This window comes from Oncorhynchus mykiss, chromosome 6 (assembly GCF_057628025.1).
Source record: "Oncorhynchus mykiss isolate SJ-2025 chromosome 6, ASM5762802v1, whole genome shotgun sequence".
Classification (NCBI taxonomy): Eukaryota; Metazoa; Chordata; class Actinopteri; order Salmoniformes; family Salmonidae; genus Oncorhynchus; species Oncorhynchus mykiss.
The window spans coordinates 78,375,563-78,395,304 of NC_143027.1; the positions used below are offsets into that span (position 1 = coordinate 78,375,563).

The window sequence follows — 19,742 nt, forward strand, 5'->3', positions numbered from 1 at the left end:
GAAGTTTTGGTTCTCTGCCCTGTGATGGAGGAAGTTTTGGTTCACTGCCCTATGAGGCAGGAAGTTTTAGTTCACTGCCCTATGAGGCAGGAAGTTTTGGTTCTCTGCCCTATGAGGCAGGAAGTTTTAGTTCACTGCCCTATGAGGCAGGAAGTTTTGGTTCTCTGCCCTGTGATGGAGGAAGTTTTGGTTCTCTGCCCTATGATGGAGGAAGTTTTGGTTCTCTGCCCTATGAGGCAGGAAGTTTTGGTTCTCTGCCCTATGAGGCAGGAAGTTTTGTTTCTCTGCCCTATGAGGCAGGAAGTTTTAGTTCACTGCCCTATGAGGCAGGAAGTTTTAGTTCACTGCCCTATGAGGCAGGAAGTTTTGGTTCTCTGCCCTATGAGGCAGGAAGTTTTCGTTCTCTGCCCTGTGATGGAGGAAGTTTTGGTTCTCTGCCCTGTGATGGAGGAAGTTTTAGTTCACTGCCCAATGAGGCAGGACATTTTGGTTCTCTGCCCTGTGATGGAGGAAGTTTTGGTTCTCTGCCCTGTGATGGAGGAAGTTTTGGTTCTCTGCCCTATGAGGCAGGAAGTTTTGGTTCACTGCCCTGTGATGGAGGAAGTTTTGGTTCTCTGCCCTATGAGGCAGGAAGTTTTAGTTCACTGCCCTATGAGGCAGGAAGTTTTGGTTCTCTGCCCTGTGATGGAGGAAGTTTTGGTTCACTGCCCTATGAGGCAGGAAGTTTTGGTTCTCTGCCCTATGAGGCAGGAAGTTTTGGTTATCTGCCCTATGAGGCAGGAAGTTTTAGTTCACTGCCCTATGAGGCAGGAAGTTTTAGTTCACTGCCCTATGAGGCAGGAAGTTTTGGTTCTCTGCCCTGTGATGGAGGAAGTTTTGGTTCTCTGCCCTATGAGTCAGGAAGTTTTGGTTCTCTGCCCTGTGATGGAGGAAGTTTTGGTTCTCTGCCCTATGAGGCAGGAAGTTTTAGTTCACTGCCCTATGAGGCAGGAAGTTTTAGTTCTCTGCCCTGTGATGGAGGAAGTTTTGGTTCTCTGCCCTGTGATGGAGGAAGTTTTGGTTCACTGCCCTATGAGGCAGGAAGTTTTAGTTCACTGCCCTATGAGGCAGGAAGTTTTGGTTCTCTGCCCTGTGATGGAGGAAGTTTTGGTTCACTGCCCTATGAGGCAGGAAGTTTTGGTTCTCTGCCCTATGAGGCAGGAAGTTTTGGTTCTCTGCCCTATGAGGCAGGAAGTTTTGGTTCTCTGCCCTGTGATGGAGGAAGTTTTGGTTCTCTGCCCTGTGATGGAGGAAGTTTTGGTTCACTGCCCTATGAGGCAGGAAGTTTTAGTTCTCTGCCCTATGAGGCAGGAAGTTTTGGTTATCTGCCCTATGAGGCAGGAAGTTTTAGTTCACTGCCCTATGAGGCAGGAAGTTTTAGTTCACTGCCCTATGAGGCAGGAAGTTTTGGTTCTCTGCCCTGTGATGGAGGAAGTTTTGGTTCTCTGCCCTATGAGGCAGGAAGTTTTGGTTCTCTGCCCTGTGATGGAGGAAGTTTTGGTTCTCTGCCCTATGAGGCAGGAAGTTTTAGTTCACTGCCCTATGAGGCAGGAAGTTTTAGTTCTCTGCCCTGTGATGGAGGAAGTTTTGGTTCTCTGCCCTGTGATGGAGGAAGTTTTGGTTCACTGCCCTATGAGGCAGGAAGTTTTAGTTCACTGCCCTATGAGGCAGGAAGTTTTGGTTCTCTGCCCTGTGATGGAGGAAGTTTTGGTTCACTGCCCTATGAGGCAGGAAGTTTTGGTTCTCTGCCCTATGAGGCAGGAAGTTTTGGTTATCTGCCCTATGAGGCAGGAAGTTTTGGTTCTCTGCCCTGTGATGGAGGAAGTTTTGGTTCTCTGCCCTGTGATGGAGGAAGTTTTGGTTCACTGCCCTATGAGGCAGGAAGTTTTAGTTCTCTGCCCTATGAGGCAGGAAGTTTTGGTTATCTGCCCTATGAGGCAGGAAGTTTTAGTTCACTGCCCTATGAGGCAGGAAGTTTTAGTTCACTGCCCTATGAGGCAGGAAGTTTTGGTTCTCTGCCCTGTGATGGAGGAAGTTTTGGTTCTCTGCCCTATGAGGCAGGAAGTTTTGGTTCTCTGCCCTGTGATGGAGGAAGTTTTGGTTCTCTGCCCTATGAGGCAGGAAGTTTTAGTTCACTGCCCTATGAGGCAGGAAGTTTTAGTTCTCTGCCCTGTGATGGAGGAAGTTTTGGTTCTCTGCCCTGTGATGGAGGAAGTTTTGGTTCACTGCCCTATGAGGCAGGAAGTTTTAGTTCACTGCCCTATGAGGCAGGAAGTTTTGGTTCTCTGCCCTGTGATGGAGGAAGTTTTGTTCACTGCCCTGTGAGGGAAGAGGCCCCTGTTCTTTTCTCAAAGCTATATGGCTCATCTCTCTCTCTCTCTCTCTCTCTCTCTCTCTCTCTCTCTCTCTCTCTCTCTCTCTCTCAATTTCAGCTATGGGGGTCACATTACTACTTACTGTACAATAGACAAAATCATCAAAAATATATGCCAAAAAATCTAATTTCAGATTCACATTCAACTCCTCCAGTTGAGGTTTTGTTGGAAGTTGGAACTCAAGCCAACAGAAACAACAGAAAGAGAAAGTTGAAAGTGTGTGTAGGGCCAATTCATTAGTCCTTCTCATATACGTATTATCTTATTTATTTGTACAGTAACGCTGCAGTGAGTGTTGCCAGGCATCGGACAGCGTATTGATCAAATCAATGAAATCAAATGTTATTTGTCACATGCTTCGTAAGCCACAGGTGTAGACTAATATTGAAATGCAAACAGAAAAAATATAAATAATAACACAAGGAATATATACACAATGAGTAACGGTAACTTGGCTAAATACACGGGTACCAGTACCGAGTCGGTGTACAGGGGTACGAGGTAATTGAGGTCGATATGTACATTTAGGTAGGGATAAAGTGACTAGGCAACAGGATAGATAGTAAACAGTAACAGCAGTGTATGTGATGAGTCAAAAGAGTGCAATGCAGATAGTCTGGGTAGATATTTGTTAACTATTTACAGTAACTAGCTATTTAGCAGGTTTATGGGTTGGAGGTAGATGCTGTTCAGGGTCTTGTTGGTTCCAGACTTGGTGCATCGGTACCACTTGCCATGCAGAAGCAGAGAGAACAGTCTATGACTTGGCTGGAGTGTTTGACCATTTTTAGGGCCTTCCTCTGACACCGACTGGTATAGAGGTCCTGGAAGGCTGGGAGCTCAGCCCCAGTGATATACTGGGCCGTTCGCACTACCTTCTGTAGTGCCTTCGGTTGGATGCCAAGCAGTTGCCAAACCAAGAGGTGATGCAGCATGTAAAGATGCTCTCAATGGTGCAGCTGTATAGCTTTTTGAGGATCTGAGGGCTCATGCTGAATCTTTTCAGCCTCCTGAGGGGGAAGAGGCATCATGTGTGGACCATGATAATTCCTTAGTGATGTGGACACCGATAAAATTGAAGCTCTCGACCTGCTCCACTACAGCCCGTCGATGTGGATGTGGGCGTGCTCGGCCCTCCGTTTCCTGTAGTCCACGATCAGTTCCTTTGTCTTGCTGACATGGTGGGAGAGGTTCTTGTCCTGGCACCATACTGCCAGGTCTCTGACCTCCTTCCTGTAGGCTGTATCATCGTCGTCGGTGATCATGTCCACGCAGTCGTGGGTGAACAGAGAGTACAGGAGGGGACTAAGCACACACCCCTGAGGGGACCCTGTTTTGAGGCTCAGGTTGGATGTTTTTTGCTAACCTCACCACCTGGGGACGGCCTGTTAGGAAGTCCAGGATCCAGTTGCAGAAGGAGGTGTTTAATCCCAGGGTCTTTAGTTTAGTAATGATCTTAAGCTTCAGTTAGTCAGAAGATGGACTCTATACATTATCAAAGGGGCCTGCTCCGCGCCACAGCAGCAATGAGATTTGTGCTATCTGAAGGATTGTTTATGAATTTGAATGCCATAATATAGTTCAGAGAAAGGCTTCCAGTCAATACCAGAAGAAGTTCAGTTCAGAGAAAGACTTCCAGTCAATACAATACCAGAAGAAGTTCAGTTCAGAGAAATAGTTCCAGTCAATACAATACCACAATAAGTTCAGTTGAGTGAAATACTTCTGAGTTGGTCCTCAATTGTTCTCTCTCTCTCTCTCTCTCTCTCTCTCTTTCTCTTTCTCTTTCTCTTCACTCGGGAGCCAGTGAGTAGGTCTATATTTCCTGGAATGATCTAAAAGGTCACATCCTGATAATGTGTTTCAAGGGAAGGAAGGGAGGAAAGGGAAATGAAGGCAGCTCAATCCTCCTGTTCCCCCTGATGTTGCTGTGATCCTTGAGCAAATAGACTGTGTTATACAAATCATCTGTGATTGGCTGATAAGGACTGTTCTAATCCGAGCCCCAATAAAGGCAAATAAGAGATCAGAGAGAAAGAGGTGGTGTATCATCTACTGAAGTCAGTCAGTGTGTGTAGGAGTTGCAGTCCTTTATCATGGACCGTCTGCACTCTGAGGGAGGGATGTTGGCTGATTGCTGTTGGCTGATTTAGCCCCACACTCCTTGCCCGCTCCGCTCGGTCATATTGATAGCATGATTTAATCTACCTCCTCTGTTTCCCTGTCCAGCCCGGCTCAATCTCCCCCCACCAGGGCTCCACTGATGCCGTTATCAACCTGTCCCAAGCAGACGTGTGAAGAGGGAGAGAGATGGAGAGAGTCGACAGAGGGAGAGAGACAGGAAGAGAGCACCATAGAAAGAGATAGAGGGAGAGTGCATGAAAGACAGAAAGAATTAGAGGGGGGGAGAGCGAGAGAGAGAGACAGACAGACAGACAGACAGACAGACAGACAGACAGGAATAATGTATGAAAGAGAGAGGGTGAGAGAGTGTCAGAGTGTGTTCCTTTGGGACATCCATGTCCAGACATGAGTTGCTGTCCATATTTAGGCTGTTTTGTTGACTCCTCAGAGTGTAGCCTATGTTATATCATGTCCATGATGAACCCCTTTCTGCAGGCCCTCGCCTGTGACCGGTTCATTCTTCTGGCAATGTGTGCAGCGCTAAAAAAACATTGCTTAGGTTTACTTGTATCCGTTAAAGATTATTTCCTAAAGAAGTATTTAGGTTTGATGCTGTGATGCTCAGTTGAAGGGGATACTTGGCGCTGCCTCTGACTGGGTGGATGGGAAATTGGAGGAAGACTTCCTGCAATGAGATCAAGGTCAGGTCATTTGACCTCACTCATCCAGCCACTCGGGTCATGTGACAGTGTTGATGTCCATTCTGTGTTGGTCCTTCCTTGAGCGGATGAGAGAAGAGGGCTCGATTCAATCCGTATCGCGGAAGTTCAGTGCTATAGCGCGATTGAAATTTAAAGGCATTCACAGTAAATGCTGCATAGGTCCGCTCAATCAGAAATAAGTCATAGTAATGTACAGGTAACTGCCAAAATAATGGAAACACGAGTAAATGTGTGATACAAAGTATATTGAAAGCAGGTGCTTCCACACAGGTGTGGTTCCTGAGGTAATTAAGTAGTTAACAGCCCATCATGTTTTGGGTCATGTATAAGAATGCTGGGCAGGCCATTGTTTTGGTTACCATGGCTATGCCCGATAGGATGACAATGGCCCCATCCACAGGGCACGAGTGGTCACTGAATGGTTTGGTAACTGAATGGTTTGATGAGCATGAAAACGATGTAAACGATATGCCATGGCCATCTCAGTCACCAGATCTCAACCCAATTGAACACTTACTGTATGGGAAATTCTGGAGTGGCGACTGAGACAGCGTTTTCCACCATCATTAAAAATGTATTGTGGACGAATGGTGTCGCATTCTTCCAATAGTGTTTCCGGACACTTGTAGAATCTCTGCTAAGGTGCATTGAAGCTGTTCTGGCTCGTTGTGGCCTAACACCCTATTAAGACGCTATGTTGGTGTTTCCTTTATTTTGGCAGTTACATGTAGTTACTCTTATGCAGTTTTTGCAGTTCTTTTAAAGTACCATTTCTCCTTTATTAATGATGCCCTGAAGGGTTCTTCAGCACATTCAGCTTGTTTTACTACTCCTACTCAAGGCTTTTTATTGTTTGGGAGAAATGACCATATTTTACCTTCTCTGCGGAGGGCAGTATAAATGAACTATGAAATAATGCGTTCCTGAGATGGATTTTAATGTAGAATATAACTGCAGAGAATTGTCCCAAAGCAAATCAATGCAACCCCTTCAACTGTCAAGTAAGGTCACCAACAGATGTTAGAAAGTCAAATGTTACACAATGGTGTGTAGGTCTATATCCATGAACTAAAGACTATACATGCCTTTCACAGCTGGAGCCTTTTTGATGGGAAAAATCTAATCAAATCAAACTTTATTTGTGACATGCGCTGAATACAACAAGTGTAGATTTTACCGTGAAATGCTTACTTACAAGCCCTTAACCAACAGTGCAGTTCAAGAAGAAGAAAATATTTACCAAGTAGACTAAAATAAAAAGTAATAATAAAAAGTAACACAATAAGAATAACAATAACGAGGCTATATACAGGGGGCACCGGTACCGAGTCAGTGTGCAGGGGTACAGGCTAGTTGAGGTAATTTGTACATGTAGGTAGGGGTGAAGTGACTATGCATAGATAATAAACCACGAGTAGCAGCAGTGTACAAAAGGGTCAATGTAAATTGTCCCGTGGCGATTTTATTAATTCTTATGGCTTGGGGGTAGAAGCTGTTGAGGAGCCTTTTGGTCCTAGACTTGGCGCTCTGGTACCGCTTGCCGTGTGGTAGCAGAGAACAGTCTGTGACTTGGGTGACTGGAGTCTCTGACAATTTTATGGGCTTTCCTCTGACACCTCCTATTATATATTAAAATCGTCTCCATTCCTTAATGTTCTTTTGTTCGTATATACTTCACTGAGATGACTAGTGACATTGTCTTTCTTCTATATCCCTGTGACAGCTAGAACAGTAGAATGGATGGAGGTTTGCTTGTCCGGGGCTCCAATAAAAATGTCTACTAGTTGGAGGTACTCGAGAACTGGAGTTGGGAACCACTGTCTTAGTGGTTCATTTCCATACAGGATTAAGCCCAGTGTTTTACCCAAAATACTCAGACTTTTCTGTTTCCATCTACGCGGGTCAGAACCCGGGTCTCACTGGGCCATGGATCCGGCAAACCTGCTCTCACTTGGGGCCAAAGCCAGGCCAGTGGTACTTTTCAGCTGGCATTTACATAACAATGGCTAACTGTGAACTTTTAACACCTTCTCACAAAGCAACTGTTTTGATTCAGCAGAGGTTGTTGATTCTGTTCTTCAAGTCCCCACTGTCAGCCCTAGCTATGGAACCACAATTGACCTAGTATAACATAAGGGTGTATACATTAGTTTAACACTGGTGTTACAGTCTAAAAGCAGCATGATGGTTAGGGTCTCATGGTTTTTAGCATGGCTGTCACAGCCTACTAGGAGTGGTGGGTTGGAATCAGGCGCAGAGAGCAGGGTTGGTAAATCGTAATTTATTCTCCGGCATAAAACAGACCAGCCCAAACACAGGACCAGTCCGGAGAATACCAACATGAAACCACAACCAACAGAGTAACAAAAAACAATCCCGCACAAAACAAGGGCGGGTCAAACTACTACATATAGGGAAGCTAATTAAACCAAAATACACACAGGTGAAACTAATAAGACAAAACCAACAGACAAACGAAAAAGGGATCGGTAGCGGCTAGTAGGACGGTGACGACGACTGCCGAGCACCGCCCGAACAGGCAGGGGAGCCAACTTCGGGGGAAGTCGTGACAATGGCCATGTTTGGAGCGTAAAACAGGGATTGAGGCCTAGCAGCTGGAGTTTGTTTTAAGAAAACATCCCCTGTAGGATCTCGTTATGTATCACCAGCAGGGTCTTGAGTAAGGTGTTTATAGACACTGAACACTGAAGACATCAGAAGACTTTGTGTACACTTTATTCTTTCATTTCCAAGGTATTACTATTCTCCTAACAGCTGATCTGCGGCAGGTAGCCTATCACTTAGGAGCGTTGGGCCAGTAACCGAAAGATCAGTTGTTCGAATCCCCGAGCCGGCTAGGTGAAAAATCTATGTGCCCTTGAGCAAGGCACTTAACTCTAATTGCTCCTGTAAGATGCTTTGGACAAGAGTAACTGCCAAATGACAACAAACATGTACAAATCTGAGAAGATCTGTCAAATCTATGTCAGTTTTCTAAAATGAGCTCTAGCATGACTCCACCCTGCTGTCTGTCCCCTCTCCGTTGTGAAGATGAGATAGGAAATGAGGGGATGAGGAGATGAGGTGTCCAGGCCCAGGCTGGCATGGTGGTAACTGCATCCTGTGAGTCTGGCTGAGACATGGCCACTGACGGTAGAGAGAGAGAGAGAGCAGAGTCAACACCATCTGGACCACCATACACACTCCAGCCCCACTGAACCTCACTGAGCGCCAGAAAGATGATTGCTAACAGCGTGATTATGGCTCTATTAGATTAGCCTAGCATTGTTTACGGGCTTGTGGGTTTGCCCATGCCAAGTGTACCTACCACTACCCTCAGAGAGAGAGAGAGAGAGAGAGGAGCAGAAGGAGGTGAGGGGAACTGTTCAGCAGCTGCTGTAAGAGTCCTTTGCTCATTGCCTCGTGTTAGCCTACTCAGGGTGAAGTCTGAATGAATGGAGGAGAAAAATATGAATCCTTCAGAGAGGATGCCTGTTTGTCACTCACTGTGGTATAATTGGGCACATCCTGTAAGCACACACACACCCAAATGGTGTATCGTCCTCGTTTGCATGAGTAAGTAAGACACAGTTCATGTAACAATTCCTACATAATATTATGAGGCTCATACAGTATCACTTGCATATTCATATCCACATGTCGCTTAACATTAAGACTAAATGGCCCCATTTAAACATCTAAAGTCATTCTAGCCAAGCCTCATTCCCTACTAATGACCACAGCAGTTGCCCTCAACTGAGGATGTGATACATACAAGCATCTCTATCCTGGGAATATACAGTGGGGAGAACAAGTATTTGATACACTGCCGATTTTGCAGGTTTTCCTACTTACAAAAAATGTCTGTAATTTTTATCATAGGTACACTTCAACTGTGAGAGACGGAATCTAAAACAAAAATCCAGAAAATCACATTGTATGATTTTTAAATAATTAATTTGCATTTTATTGCATGACATAAGTATTTGATACATCAGAAAAGCAGAACTTAATATTTGGTACAGAAACCTTTGTTTGCAATTACAGAGATCATACATTTCTTGTAGTTCTTGACCAGGTTTGCACACACTGCAGCAGGGATTTTGGCCCACTCCTCCATACAGACCTTCTCCAGATCCTTCAGGTTTCGGGACTGTCGCTGGGCAATACAGACTTTCAGCTCCCTCCAAAGATTTTCTATTGGGTTCAGGTCTGGACCTTGAGATGCTTCTTATGGAGCCACTCCTTAGTTGCCCTGGCTGTGTGTTTCGGGTCGTTGTCATGCTGGAAGACCCAGCCACGACCCATCTTCAATGCTCTTACTGAGGGAAGGAGGTTGTTGGCCAAGATCTTGCGATACATGGCCCCATCCATCCTCCCCTCAATACGGTGCAGTCGTCCTGTCTCCTTTGCAGAAAAGCATCTCCAAAGAATGATGTTTCCACCTCCATGCTTCACAGTTGGGATGGTGTTCTTGGGGTTGTACTCATCCTTCTTCTTCCTCCAAACACGGCGAGTGGAGTTCAGACCAAAAAGCTTTTATTTTTGTCTCATCAGACCACATGACCTTCTGCCATGGATCATCCAGATGGTAATTGGCAAACTTCAGAGGGGCCTGGACATGTGCTGGCTTGAGCAGGGGGACCTTGCGTGCGCTGCAGGATTTTAATCCATGACGGCGTGGTGTGTTACTAATGGTTTTCTTTGAGACTGTGGTTCCAGCTCTCTTCAGGTCATTGACCAGGTCCTGCCGTGTAGTTCTGGGATGATCCCGCACCTTCCTCATGATCATTGATGCCCCACGAGGTGAGATCTTGCATGGAGCCCCAGACCGAGGGTGATTGACCGTCATCTTGAACTTCTTTCATTTTCTAATAATTGCGCCAACAGTTGTTGCCTTCTCACCAAGCTGCTTGCCTATCGTCCTGTAGCCCATCCCAGCCTTGTGCAGGTCTACAATTTTATCCCTGATGTCCTTACACAGCTCTATGGTCTTGGCCATTGTGGAGAGGTTGGAGACTGTTTGATTGAGTGTGTGGACAGGTGTCATTTATACAGGTAACGAGTTCAAACAGGTGCAGTTAATACAGGTAATGAGTGGAGAACAGGAGGGCTTCTTAAAGAAAAACTAACAGGTCTGTGAGAGCCGGAATTCTTAATGGTTGGTAGGTGATCAAATACCTATGTCATGCAATAAAATGCAAATTAATTACTTAAAAATCATACAATGTGATTTTTGTTTTAGATTCCATCTCTCACAGTTGATGTGTACCTAGGATAACATTTACAGACCTCTACATGCTTTGTAAGTAGGAAAACCTGCAAAATCGGCAGTGTATCAAATACTTGTTCTCCCCACTGTATGTGTGTGTGAAGGGGAATGCCCTGATAGCCACACGCCCAAATCCTCCAGGACTTCTCTTTTCTGCTCTGCTCCCATGCCTGTGCCTTGGTCCTATCAGTAACAGTCCAATGGCCACTCTACACAACTCCTGCCTGACTGTATAAAAATCTGATTTGGGGTCAATTCCATGTCAATGAATTTCAGTAAATTCAGGAAGTAAAATAAATAGAATTTCAGTTTACTTCTTGACTGGATTGAAATGGAATCGACACCAACCCTGATAATAAATACAGCTTTATTCCATTCCACCGCCACTGATTCTGCCCTCTGCCACTGATTCTGCCCTCTGCCACTGATTCTGTCCACCGCCACTGATTCTGCCACTGCCACTGATTCTGCCCTCTGCCACTGATTCTGCCCTCTGCCACTGATTCTGCCCTCTGCCACTGATTCTGCCCTCTGCCACTGATTCTGCCCACTGCCACTGATTCAGCCCACCGCTATTGATTCTGCCCACTGCCACTGATTCTGCCCACTGCCACTGATTCTGCCCACTGCCACTGATTCTGCTCACTGCCACTGATTCTGCCCACTGCCACTGATTCTGCCCACTGCCACTGATTCTGCCCACTGCCACTGATTGTTTTAGCTCTAATTAGCACCATGCTAGGGAATGAAGACATGATCACAGAAGTGGTGTGATTAGCCAAGCTCACTGTATGCCAGGCCCAGTGCATGGGGAGCAGTGAAAGGTGTAGAAGAGGACGAGCCAAGTTTCCATTCTGGCTGGAGCTCTGGCATCGTTTCTCCTGTCTGTCTCCCACTGCTAATAGAGGGAGGGAACAGTGGGTCTGGGAAAGAGCTCTGTATAAGATTTTATCCATGTGTTTTCTTTCATTAACTTGAAATGTGTTACTGTTGTATGGAGTCTTCTAATATATAGTCAACCCCTTCATTGCCCTCTGAATAGAGTTGCTTTACTAATCCTCTCACTGATATGCCTGAGAGACAAGTCACCAAGTCAAAGAGCCTCAGTGTCTTTCTGTCTTAATGCAGTCTCTGTTCTGTTCACACTCTTCCGCCTCCACTGCCCCGGCCCACCAAACCCAGGTTGGGTTTAGAAACTGGTTCACTACATTGCATTGATGCGGTTATATGTGTTAAATAGCACCCCCTGTTGGCAAATAGAAGGAACATCAGTCAGCATACTGGCTGGTACAGTAAGATCTTTGAAATGGTGAATACAAACCTGTGTCCGTACACAAGTACTTTCTCCCTGTCTTTGGTGTACTAACACTGACTCTCTAGTCCTTCTCTCCTCTATCCCTCTTTCCTCCTCATCTCTCCTCTATCCCTCTCTCCTCTCTCCTCTATCCCTCTCTCCTCCTCCTCTCTCCTCTATCCATCTCTCCTCCTCCTCTCTCCTCTATCCCTCTCTCCTCCTCCTCTCTCCTCTATCCCTCTCTCCTCCTCCTCTCTCCTCTATATCTCTCCTCCTCCTCTCTTCTCTATCCCTCTCTCCTCCTCCTCTCTCCTCTATCCCTCTCTCCTCCTCCTCTCCTTTATCCCTCTATCTTCCTCCTCTCTCCCACATCCCTCTCTCCTCCTCCTCTCTCCTCTATCCCTCTCTCCTCCTCTCTCCTCTATCCCTCTCTCCTCCTCTCTCCTCTATCCCTCTCTCCTCCTTTCTCCTCTCTCCTCTATCCCTCTCTCCTCCTTTCTCCTCTCTCCTTCTCTCCAGGTCTAACTGGTTGAAGCCGTGCTGTGGGCGGAGGGTAGCCCTGTGGCAGGTGTGTCTGCTCAGTGCAGGCTTCAACTGTTTCCTGGTGGCCCTGGTCATCCTGGTGGTGGTCTTCTTGACCCTGGAACTCCTCATAGACACCAAGCATCTACAATGTAACTATCTTTCCCATTGACAGTAAAGGAGGATCCTTATACACTGTGTTCTAGTGACTGTAGAAAGTTAGACTTGGGTAGTCCTGTGCTTCCTTGATTCTGTGACGCATGTTTTGGGATTACAGCCCATAGAGACAATTATCATGATGCTGCATTAACATGCGTTCCAACCTGTTTTATAAACATGATTACATTTCTTACCAATGAGAGGAAACTCCGGCGACTAAAAGGCCCATATGAGAGAGAAACAGCATTGCCAACCGGGATAGTAAATTAGTCTATGAACTGGTCTCTACTCAACAGCACTGACTGTCTGGGCAGGTGTCATCATCGCATTACATTACGGACTGTAAGCCATGGTTACGTCCCGAATGGTATCCTATCCCCTATATACTGCACTACTTTTGACCAGAACCATTTGGGCCCTGATCAAAAGTAGTGCACTATACAGGGAATAGGACACCGTTTGAGACGCACCTCAAGAGACAGGTCTGTATTGACAGATGATCCTCTCTCTGCTCTGGAGACGACAGGACACCAGTCACAGATGCATTACCATAGACTCCGACTGTCCTGGCTGTCCTGTTGCCAGCTCTGGAAAGACACATGGAGGGAGTAGGAAGAAAGGGGAGGAGGATGGGGGAGATGGGGGGATACAGGGAGATAAAGGGAGGGATAAATAGGCTGATGGACTGATGGATGGGGGAGATGGGGGGATACAGGGAGATAAAGGGAGGGATAAATGGGCTGATGGACTGATGGATGGGGAAGGAGAAGTAGAGCGGGAGCATTCACAACACTGTTAGATGGAAATGAGGAATAGTGGTAAAAGGCATGATGTAATGTCAATGCACCATTCTTCTGCCAGATTTTGAGAAAAAATAAATATGGTTGGACAGATGTAGACATTCACAGGACATGGTAGTGTTGCTCTTGATTCCATTAAGAACAAGCGTTAAAAGTGGAATCATCCTTTAAAGATATACTTCTCCTTGATGCAACCGCTGTGTCAGATTTCAAAAAAGCTTTACTGAAAAAGCACACCATGCAATAATCTGAGTACAGCGCTCAGGCACCAAAACAAGCCATACAGATACCCGCCATGTTGTGGAGTCAACAGTAGTCAGAAATAGCATTATACAGTGCCTTGCGAAAGTATTCGGCCCCCTTGAACTTTGCGACCTTTTGCCACATTTCAGGCTTCAAACATAAAGATATAAAACTGAATTTTTTTGTGAAGAATCAACAACAAGTGGGACACAATCATGAAGTGGAACGACATTTATTGCATATTTCAAACTTTTTTAACAAATCAAAAACTGAAAAATTGGGCGTGCAAAATTATTCAGCCCCTTTACTTTCAGTGCAGCAAACTCTCTCCAGAAGTTCAGTGAGGATCTCTGAATGATCCAATGTTTACCTAAATGACTAATGATGATAAATACAATCCACCTGTGTGTAATCAAGTCTCCGTATAAATGCACCTGCACTGTGATAGTCTCAGAGGTCCGTTAAAAGCGCAGAGAGCATCATGAAGAACAAGGAACACACCAGGCAGGTCCGAGATACTGTTGTGAAGAAGTTTAAAGCCGGATTTGGATACAAAAAGATTTCCCAAGCTTTAAACATCCCAAGGAGCACTGTGCAAGCGATAATATTGAAATGGAAGGGGTATCAGACCACTGCAAATCTACCAAGACCTGGCCGTCCCTCTAAACTTTCAGCTCATACAAGGAGAAGACTGATCAGAGATGCAGCCAAGAGGCCCATGATCACTCTAGATGAACTGCAGAGATCTACAGCTGAGGTGGGAGACTCTGTCCATAGGACAACAATCAGTCATATATTGCACAAATCTGGCCTTTATGGAAGAGTGGCAAGAAGAAAGCCATTTCTTAAAGATATCCATAAAAAGTGTTGTTTAAAGTTTGCCACAAGCCACCTGGGAGACACACCAAACATGTGGAAGAAGGTGCTCTGGTCAGATGAAACCAAAATTGAACTTTTTGGCAACAATGCAAAATGTTATGTTTGGCGTAAAAGCAACACAGCTGAACACACCATCCCCACTGTCAAACATGGTGGTGGCAGCATCATGGTTTGGGCCTGCTTTTCTTCAGCAGGGACAGGGAAGATGGTTAAAATTGATGGGAAGATGGATGGAGCCAAATACAGGACCATTCTGGAAGAAAACCTGATGGAGTCTGCAAAAGACCTGAGACTGGGACGGAGATTTGTCTTCCAACAAGACAATGATCCAAAACATAAAGCAAAATCTACAATGGAATGGTTCAAAAATAAACATATCCAGGTGTTAGAATGGCCAAGTCAAAGTCCAGACCTGAATCCAATCGAGAATCTGTGGAAAGAACTGAAAACTGCTGTTCACAAATGCTCTCCATCCAACCTCACTGAGCTCGAGCTGTTTTGCAAGGAGGAATGGGAAAAAATGTCAGTCTCTCGATGTGCAAAACTGATAGAGACATACCCCAAGCGACTTACAGCTGTAATCGCAGCAAAAGGTGGCGCTACAAAGTATTAACTTAAGGGGGCTGAATAATTTTGCACGCCCAATTTTTCAGTTTTTGATTTGTTAAAAAAGTTTGAAATATCCAATAAATGTCGTTCCACTTCATGATTGTGTCCCACTTGTTGTTGATTCTTCACAAAAAATACAGTTTTATATCTTTATGTTTGAAGCCCGAAATGTGGCAAAAGGTCGCAAAGTTCAAGGGGGCCGAATACTTTCGCAAGGCACTGTAAATACTTACCTTTGATGATCTTCATCGGAATGCACTCCCAGGAATCGCAGTTCCACAATAAATGTTTGTTTTGTTCGATAAAGCCCATCATTTATGTCCAAATACCTCCTTTTTGTTTGCGCGTTTAGTTCACAAATCCAAATTCAGGAGGCACAGGCACTTAGTCCAGACGAAAAGTCAAAAAGTTCCATTACAGTTCGTAGAAATATGTCAAACGATGTATAGAATCAATCTTTAGGATTGTTTTATCATAAATCTTCAATAATATTCCACCAGGACAATTCCTTTGCCTTTAGAAATGAAAAGGAACACAGCTCACTCTCACGGCTGCGCACATGACTTAGCTCATGGCATTCTGCCAGACCTCTTAGCCAAACAGCTCTTATTCGCTCCCCCTTCACAGTTGAAGCCTGAAACAAGGTTCTAAAGACTGTTGACATCTAGTGGAAGCCGTAGGAAGTGCAATCGGACCAAATTTACACTGTATCTTGGATAGGCAAAGACTTGAAAAACTACAAACCTCAGATTTCCCACTTCCGGGTTGGAATTTTTCCCAGGTTTTTGCCTGCCATATGAGTTAGGTTATACTCACAGACATCATTCAAACAGTTTTAGAAACTTCAGGGTGTTTTCTATCCAAATATACTAATAATGTGCATATCTTAGCTTCTGGGCCTGAGTAGCAGGCAGTTTACTCTGGGCACCTTATTCATCCAAGCTACTCAATACTGCCCCCCAGCCATAAGAAGTTAAGATACACATTTTTCTCATTTGTTATTTATTCCAGTTGCCAATGCTATTCAATTTGCCAGCGTCATCCATTGGATCAGCCTTGCCATCCTTTCACTCTTCTTCACTGAGGTAATGACACACACACACACACACACACACACACACACACACACACACACACACACACACTCACACACACACACACACACACACACACACACACACACACACACACACACACACACACACACACACACACACACACATAGGGTTAAGTAATAATTCAAGAGGAGGTTAACAAGGTTTAGGGCTTGGGTTACAGTCATATGATCCACCCAACACCTTATACCACTCCCTGACACTATAGATGAAAGGTGTCAGATGGGAATGGTATTCAAGGTCTATATATTAAAAACTAAACTATAGTTACTGTAACTATAGAGACCGTGACTTATTAAATGGTCATAATAATAATATTTTAATATATATTTTAATATTTAATAATATCCACCAATCAGAGAATGTCCTTCTCTGCTTCTCTCTTTCAGTGGAGCCGTTGTTGTCACAATGTGCTACTACTGTATGATGAATGAGACAGGCCACTTTTACATTGTCACCCTTTCATCATGATTAGATTGTAACTCTATCATTTTCCTTTTCAAAATAAAGGACCCTCCCAACCCCGATTAGAATGTAACTCTATCATCCTCCTTTTCAAAATAAAATAACTTTCCAACCCCGATTAGAATGTAACTCTATCATCCTCCTTTTCAAAATAAAGGACCCCCCCAACCCAACACTAGTGTGTGTTACTGTACATACAGTAGATGTATGTAATGGATCAGGTAAGATCAGACAATTAGGAGGGCCATTGTACAGTGTCCAGGATCAATATCCTTTCCCACATTCTAATTGATCGAAAGACTTGTAAAAAGTACCCTACAGTAACACATACTAGTGTTGGGTTGGGGGGGTCCTTTATACACTTAGGTTGTCATTAAAACTCATTTTTCAACCACTCCACTAATTTCTTGTTAACAAACTGTAGTTTTGGTAAGTCAGTTAGGACATCTACTTTGTGCATGACACAAGTAATTTTTCCAACAATTATTTACAGATTTACAGACAGATGATTTAACTTATAATTCACGGTATCACAATTCCGGTGGGTCAGAAGTTTACATACACTAAGTTGACTGTGCCTTTAAACAGCTTGGAAAATTGCAGAAAATATTTTCATATCTTTAGAAGCTTCTGATAGGCTAATTGACATCATTTGAGTCAAATGGAGGTGTACCTGTGGATGTATTTCAAGGCCTACCTTCAAACTCAGTGCCTTTTTGCTTGACATCATTGGAAAATCAAAAAGAATCAGCCAAAACCTCAGAAAAACAATTGTAGACCTCCACAAGTCTGGTTCATCCTTGGGATGAATTTCCAAATGCCTGAAGGTACCACGTTCATCTGTACAAACAATAGTATGCAAGTATAAACACCATGGGCCAACGCAGCCGTCATACCACTCAGGAAGGAGACGGGTTCTGTCTCCTAGAGATGAACTTACTTTGGTGTGAAAAGTGCAAATCAATTCCAGAACAAAAGCGAAGGACCTTGTGAAGATGCTGGAGGAAACAGTTACAAAAGTAAAAACGAGTCCTATATCAACAGAACCTGAAAGGCCGCTCAGCAAGGAAGAAGCCACTGCTCCAAAACCGTCATAAAAAAGCCAGACAACGGTTTTCAACTGCACATGGGGACGAAGATCGTACTTTTTGGAGAAATGTCCTCTGGTCTGATTAAACAAAAAGATACCTGTTTGGTCATAATGACCATTGTTATGTTTGGAGGAAAAAGGAGGAGGCTTGCAAGCCAAAGAACACCATCCCAACCGTGAAGCACAGGGGGTGGCAGCATCATGTTGTGGGGGTGCTTTGCTGCAGGAGGGACTGGTGCACTTCACAAAATAGATGGCATCATGAGGTAGGAAAATTATGTGGATATATTGAAGCAACATCTCAAGACATCAGTCAGGAAGTTAAAGCTTGGTTGCAAATGGGTCTTCCAAATGGACAATGACCCCAATCATACTTCCAAAGTTGTGGCAAAATGGCTTAAGGACAACAAAGTCAAGGTGTTGGATTGGCCATCACAAAGCCCTGACCTCAATCCCATAGAACATTTGTGGGCAGAACTGGAAAAGCGGTGTGAGCAAGGAGGCCTATACAAACCTGACTCAGTTACACCAGCTCTGTCAGGAGGTATGGGCCAAAATTCACCCAACTTATTGTGGGAAGCTTGTGGAAGGCTACCTGGAACGTTTTACCCAAGTTAAACAATTTAAAGACAATGCTACCAAATACTAATTGAGTGTATGCATACTTCTGACCCACTGATGAAAGATATAAAGCTGAAAGAAATCATTCCCTCTACTATTATTCTGACATTTCACATTCTTAAAATAAAGTGGTGATCCTAACTGACCTAAGACAGGGAATTTTTTACTAGGATTAAATGTCAGGAATTGTGAAAAACTGAGTTTAAATATATTTGGCTAAAGTGTATGTAAACTTCCGACTTCAACTGTATATGTTACTTTCTGTGACCATGTAGAATAGGAAGGCTTGAGTCAAAGAAAGCCTACGTTCACAGCAACAGTATAAAAATGGAGACTGTAACTTGTTCCGTCTTTTTTTGTCCATATTCAAATGATGTTTCAGAATGTGTTGAAACCTGAGGAGAGTGAGAATATTTCACCTTGTCATGGGAGAGGTTGTATTTGGCTTTTCTCCTCCCCTTCCATCCTTTCTCGCTCTCCCTCTTTTCACAGACTGTCTTCAGGATTGTAGTCCTTGGGATTTGGGACTACATTGAGAACAAAGTAGAGGTAAGATTAATTACGTAAGCTTCATAGCAAGTACTGAAAATATAAAAACTTTCCCTCGAGAAATCATGAGTTTTATCATTGAACTATTTTTTTCTTCCACAAATCAATTCACATTACAATTGTTAAATGTTAAATGCTGCCAAAAAGTGTACGTGCATTATAATCTTCCTCATATAATAAACCTCAATGTAATATCTCCTAAAAACAATGTGTAATTTCTCCTAATGACAGTGTGTATTATCTCCTCATAACAGCGTGTAATATCTCCTAATGACAGTGTGTAATATCACCTAATGACAGTGTGTAATATCACCTAATGACAGCGTGTAATATCTCCTAATGACAGTGTGTATTATCTCCTAATGACAGTGTGTAATATCACCTAATGACAGCGTGTAATATCTCCTAATGACAGTGTGTAATATCACCTAATGACAGCGTGTAATATCTCCTAATGACAGTGTGTATTATCACCTAATGACAGCGTGTAATATCTCCTAATGACAGTGTGTATTATCTCCTCATAACAGCGTGTAATATCTCCTAATGACAGTGTGTAATATCTCCTAAAAACAATGTGTAATTTCTCCTAATGACAGTGTGTAATATCTCCTAATGACAGTGTGTAATATCACCTAATGACAGCGTGTAATATCTCCTAATGACAGTGTGTATTATCTCCTCATAACAGCGTGTAATATCTCCTAATGACAGTGTGTAATATCTCCTAAAAACAATGTGTAATTTCTCCTAATGACAGTGTGTAATATCTCCTAATGACAGTGTGTAATATCACCTAATGACAGCGTGTAATATCTCCTAATGACAGTGTGTATTATCTCCTCATAACAGCGTGTAATATCT

At 44.0% G+C, this 19,742-nt stretch overlaps 1 protein-coding gene across 1 annotated transcript in view; it reads left to right on the forward strand.

Moving 5' to 3' along the window:
* The window catches only part of LOC110526970 (transmembrane protein 266), a 113,343-nt gene that overhangs the window by 67,336 nt on the left and 26,265 nt on the right, over positions 1-19,742 (forward strand). The window contains exons 4-6 of the mRNA XM_036981010.2: positions 12,346-12,500; positions 16,050-16,123; positions 18,822-18,878. Of these exons, the coding sequence (XP_036836905.1) occupies positions 12,346-12,500; positions 16,050-16,123; positions 18,822-18,878 (286 nt within the window). The remainder of the gene's footprint in view (positions 1-12,345; positions 12,501-16,049; positions 16,124-18,821; positions 18,879-19,742) is intronic.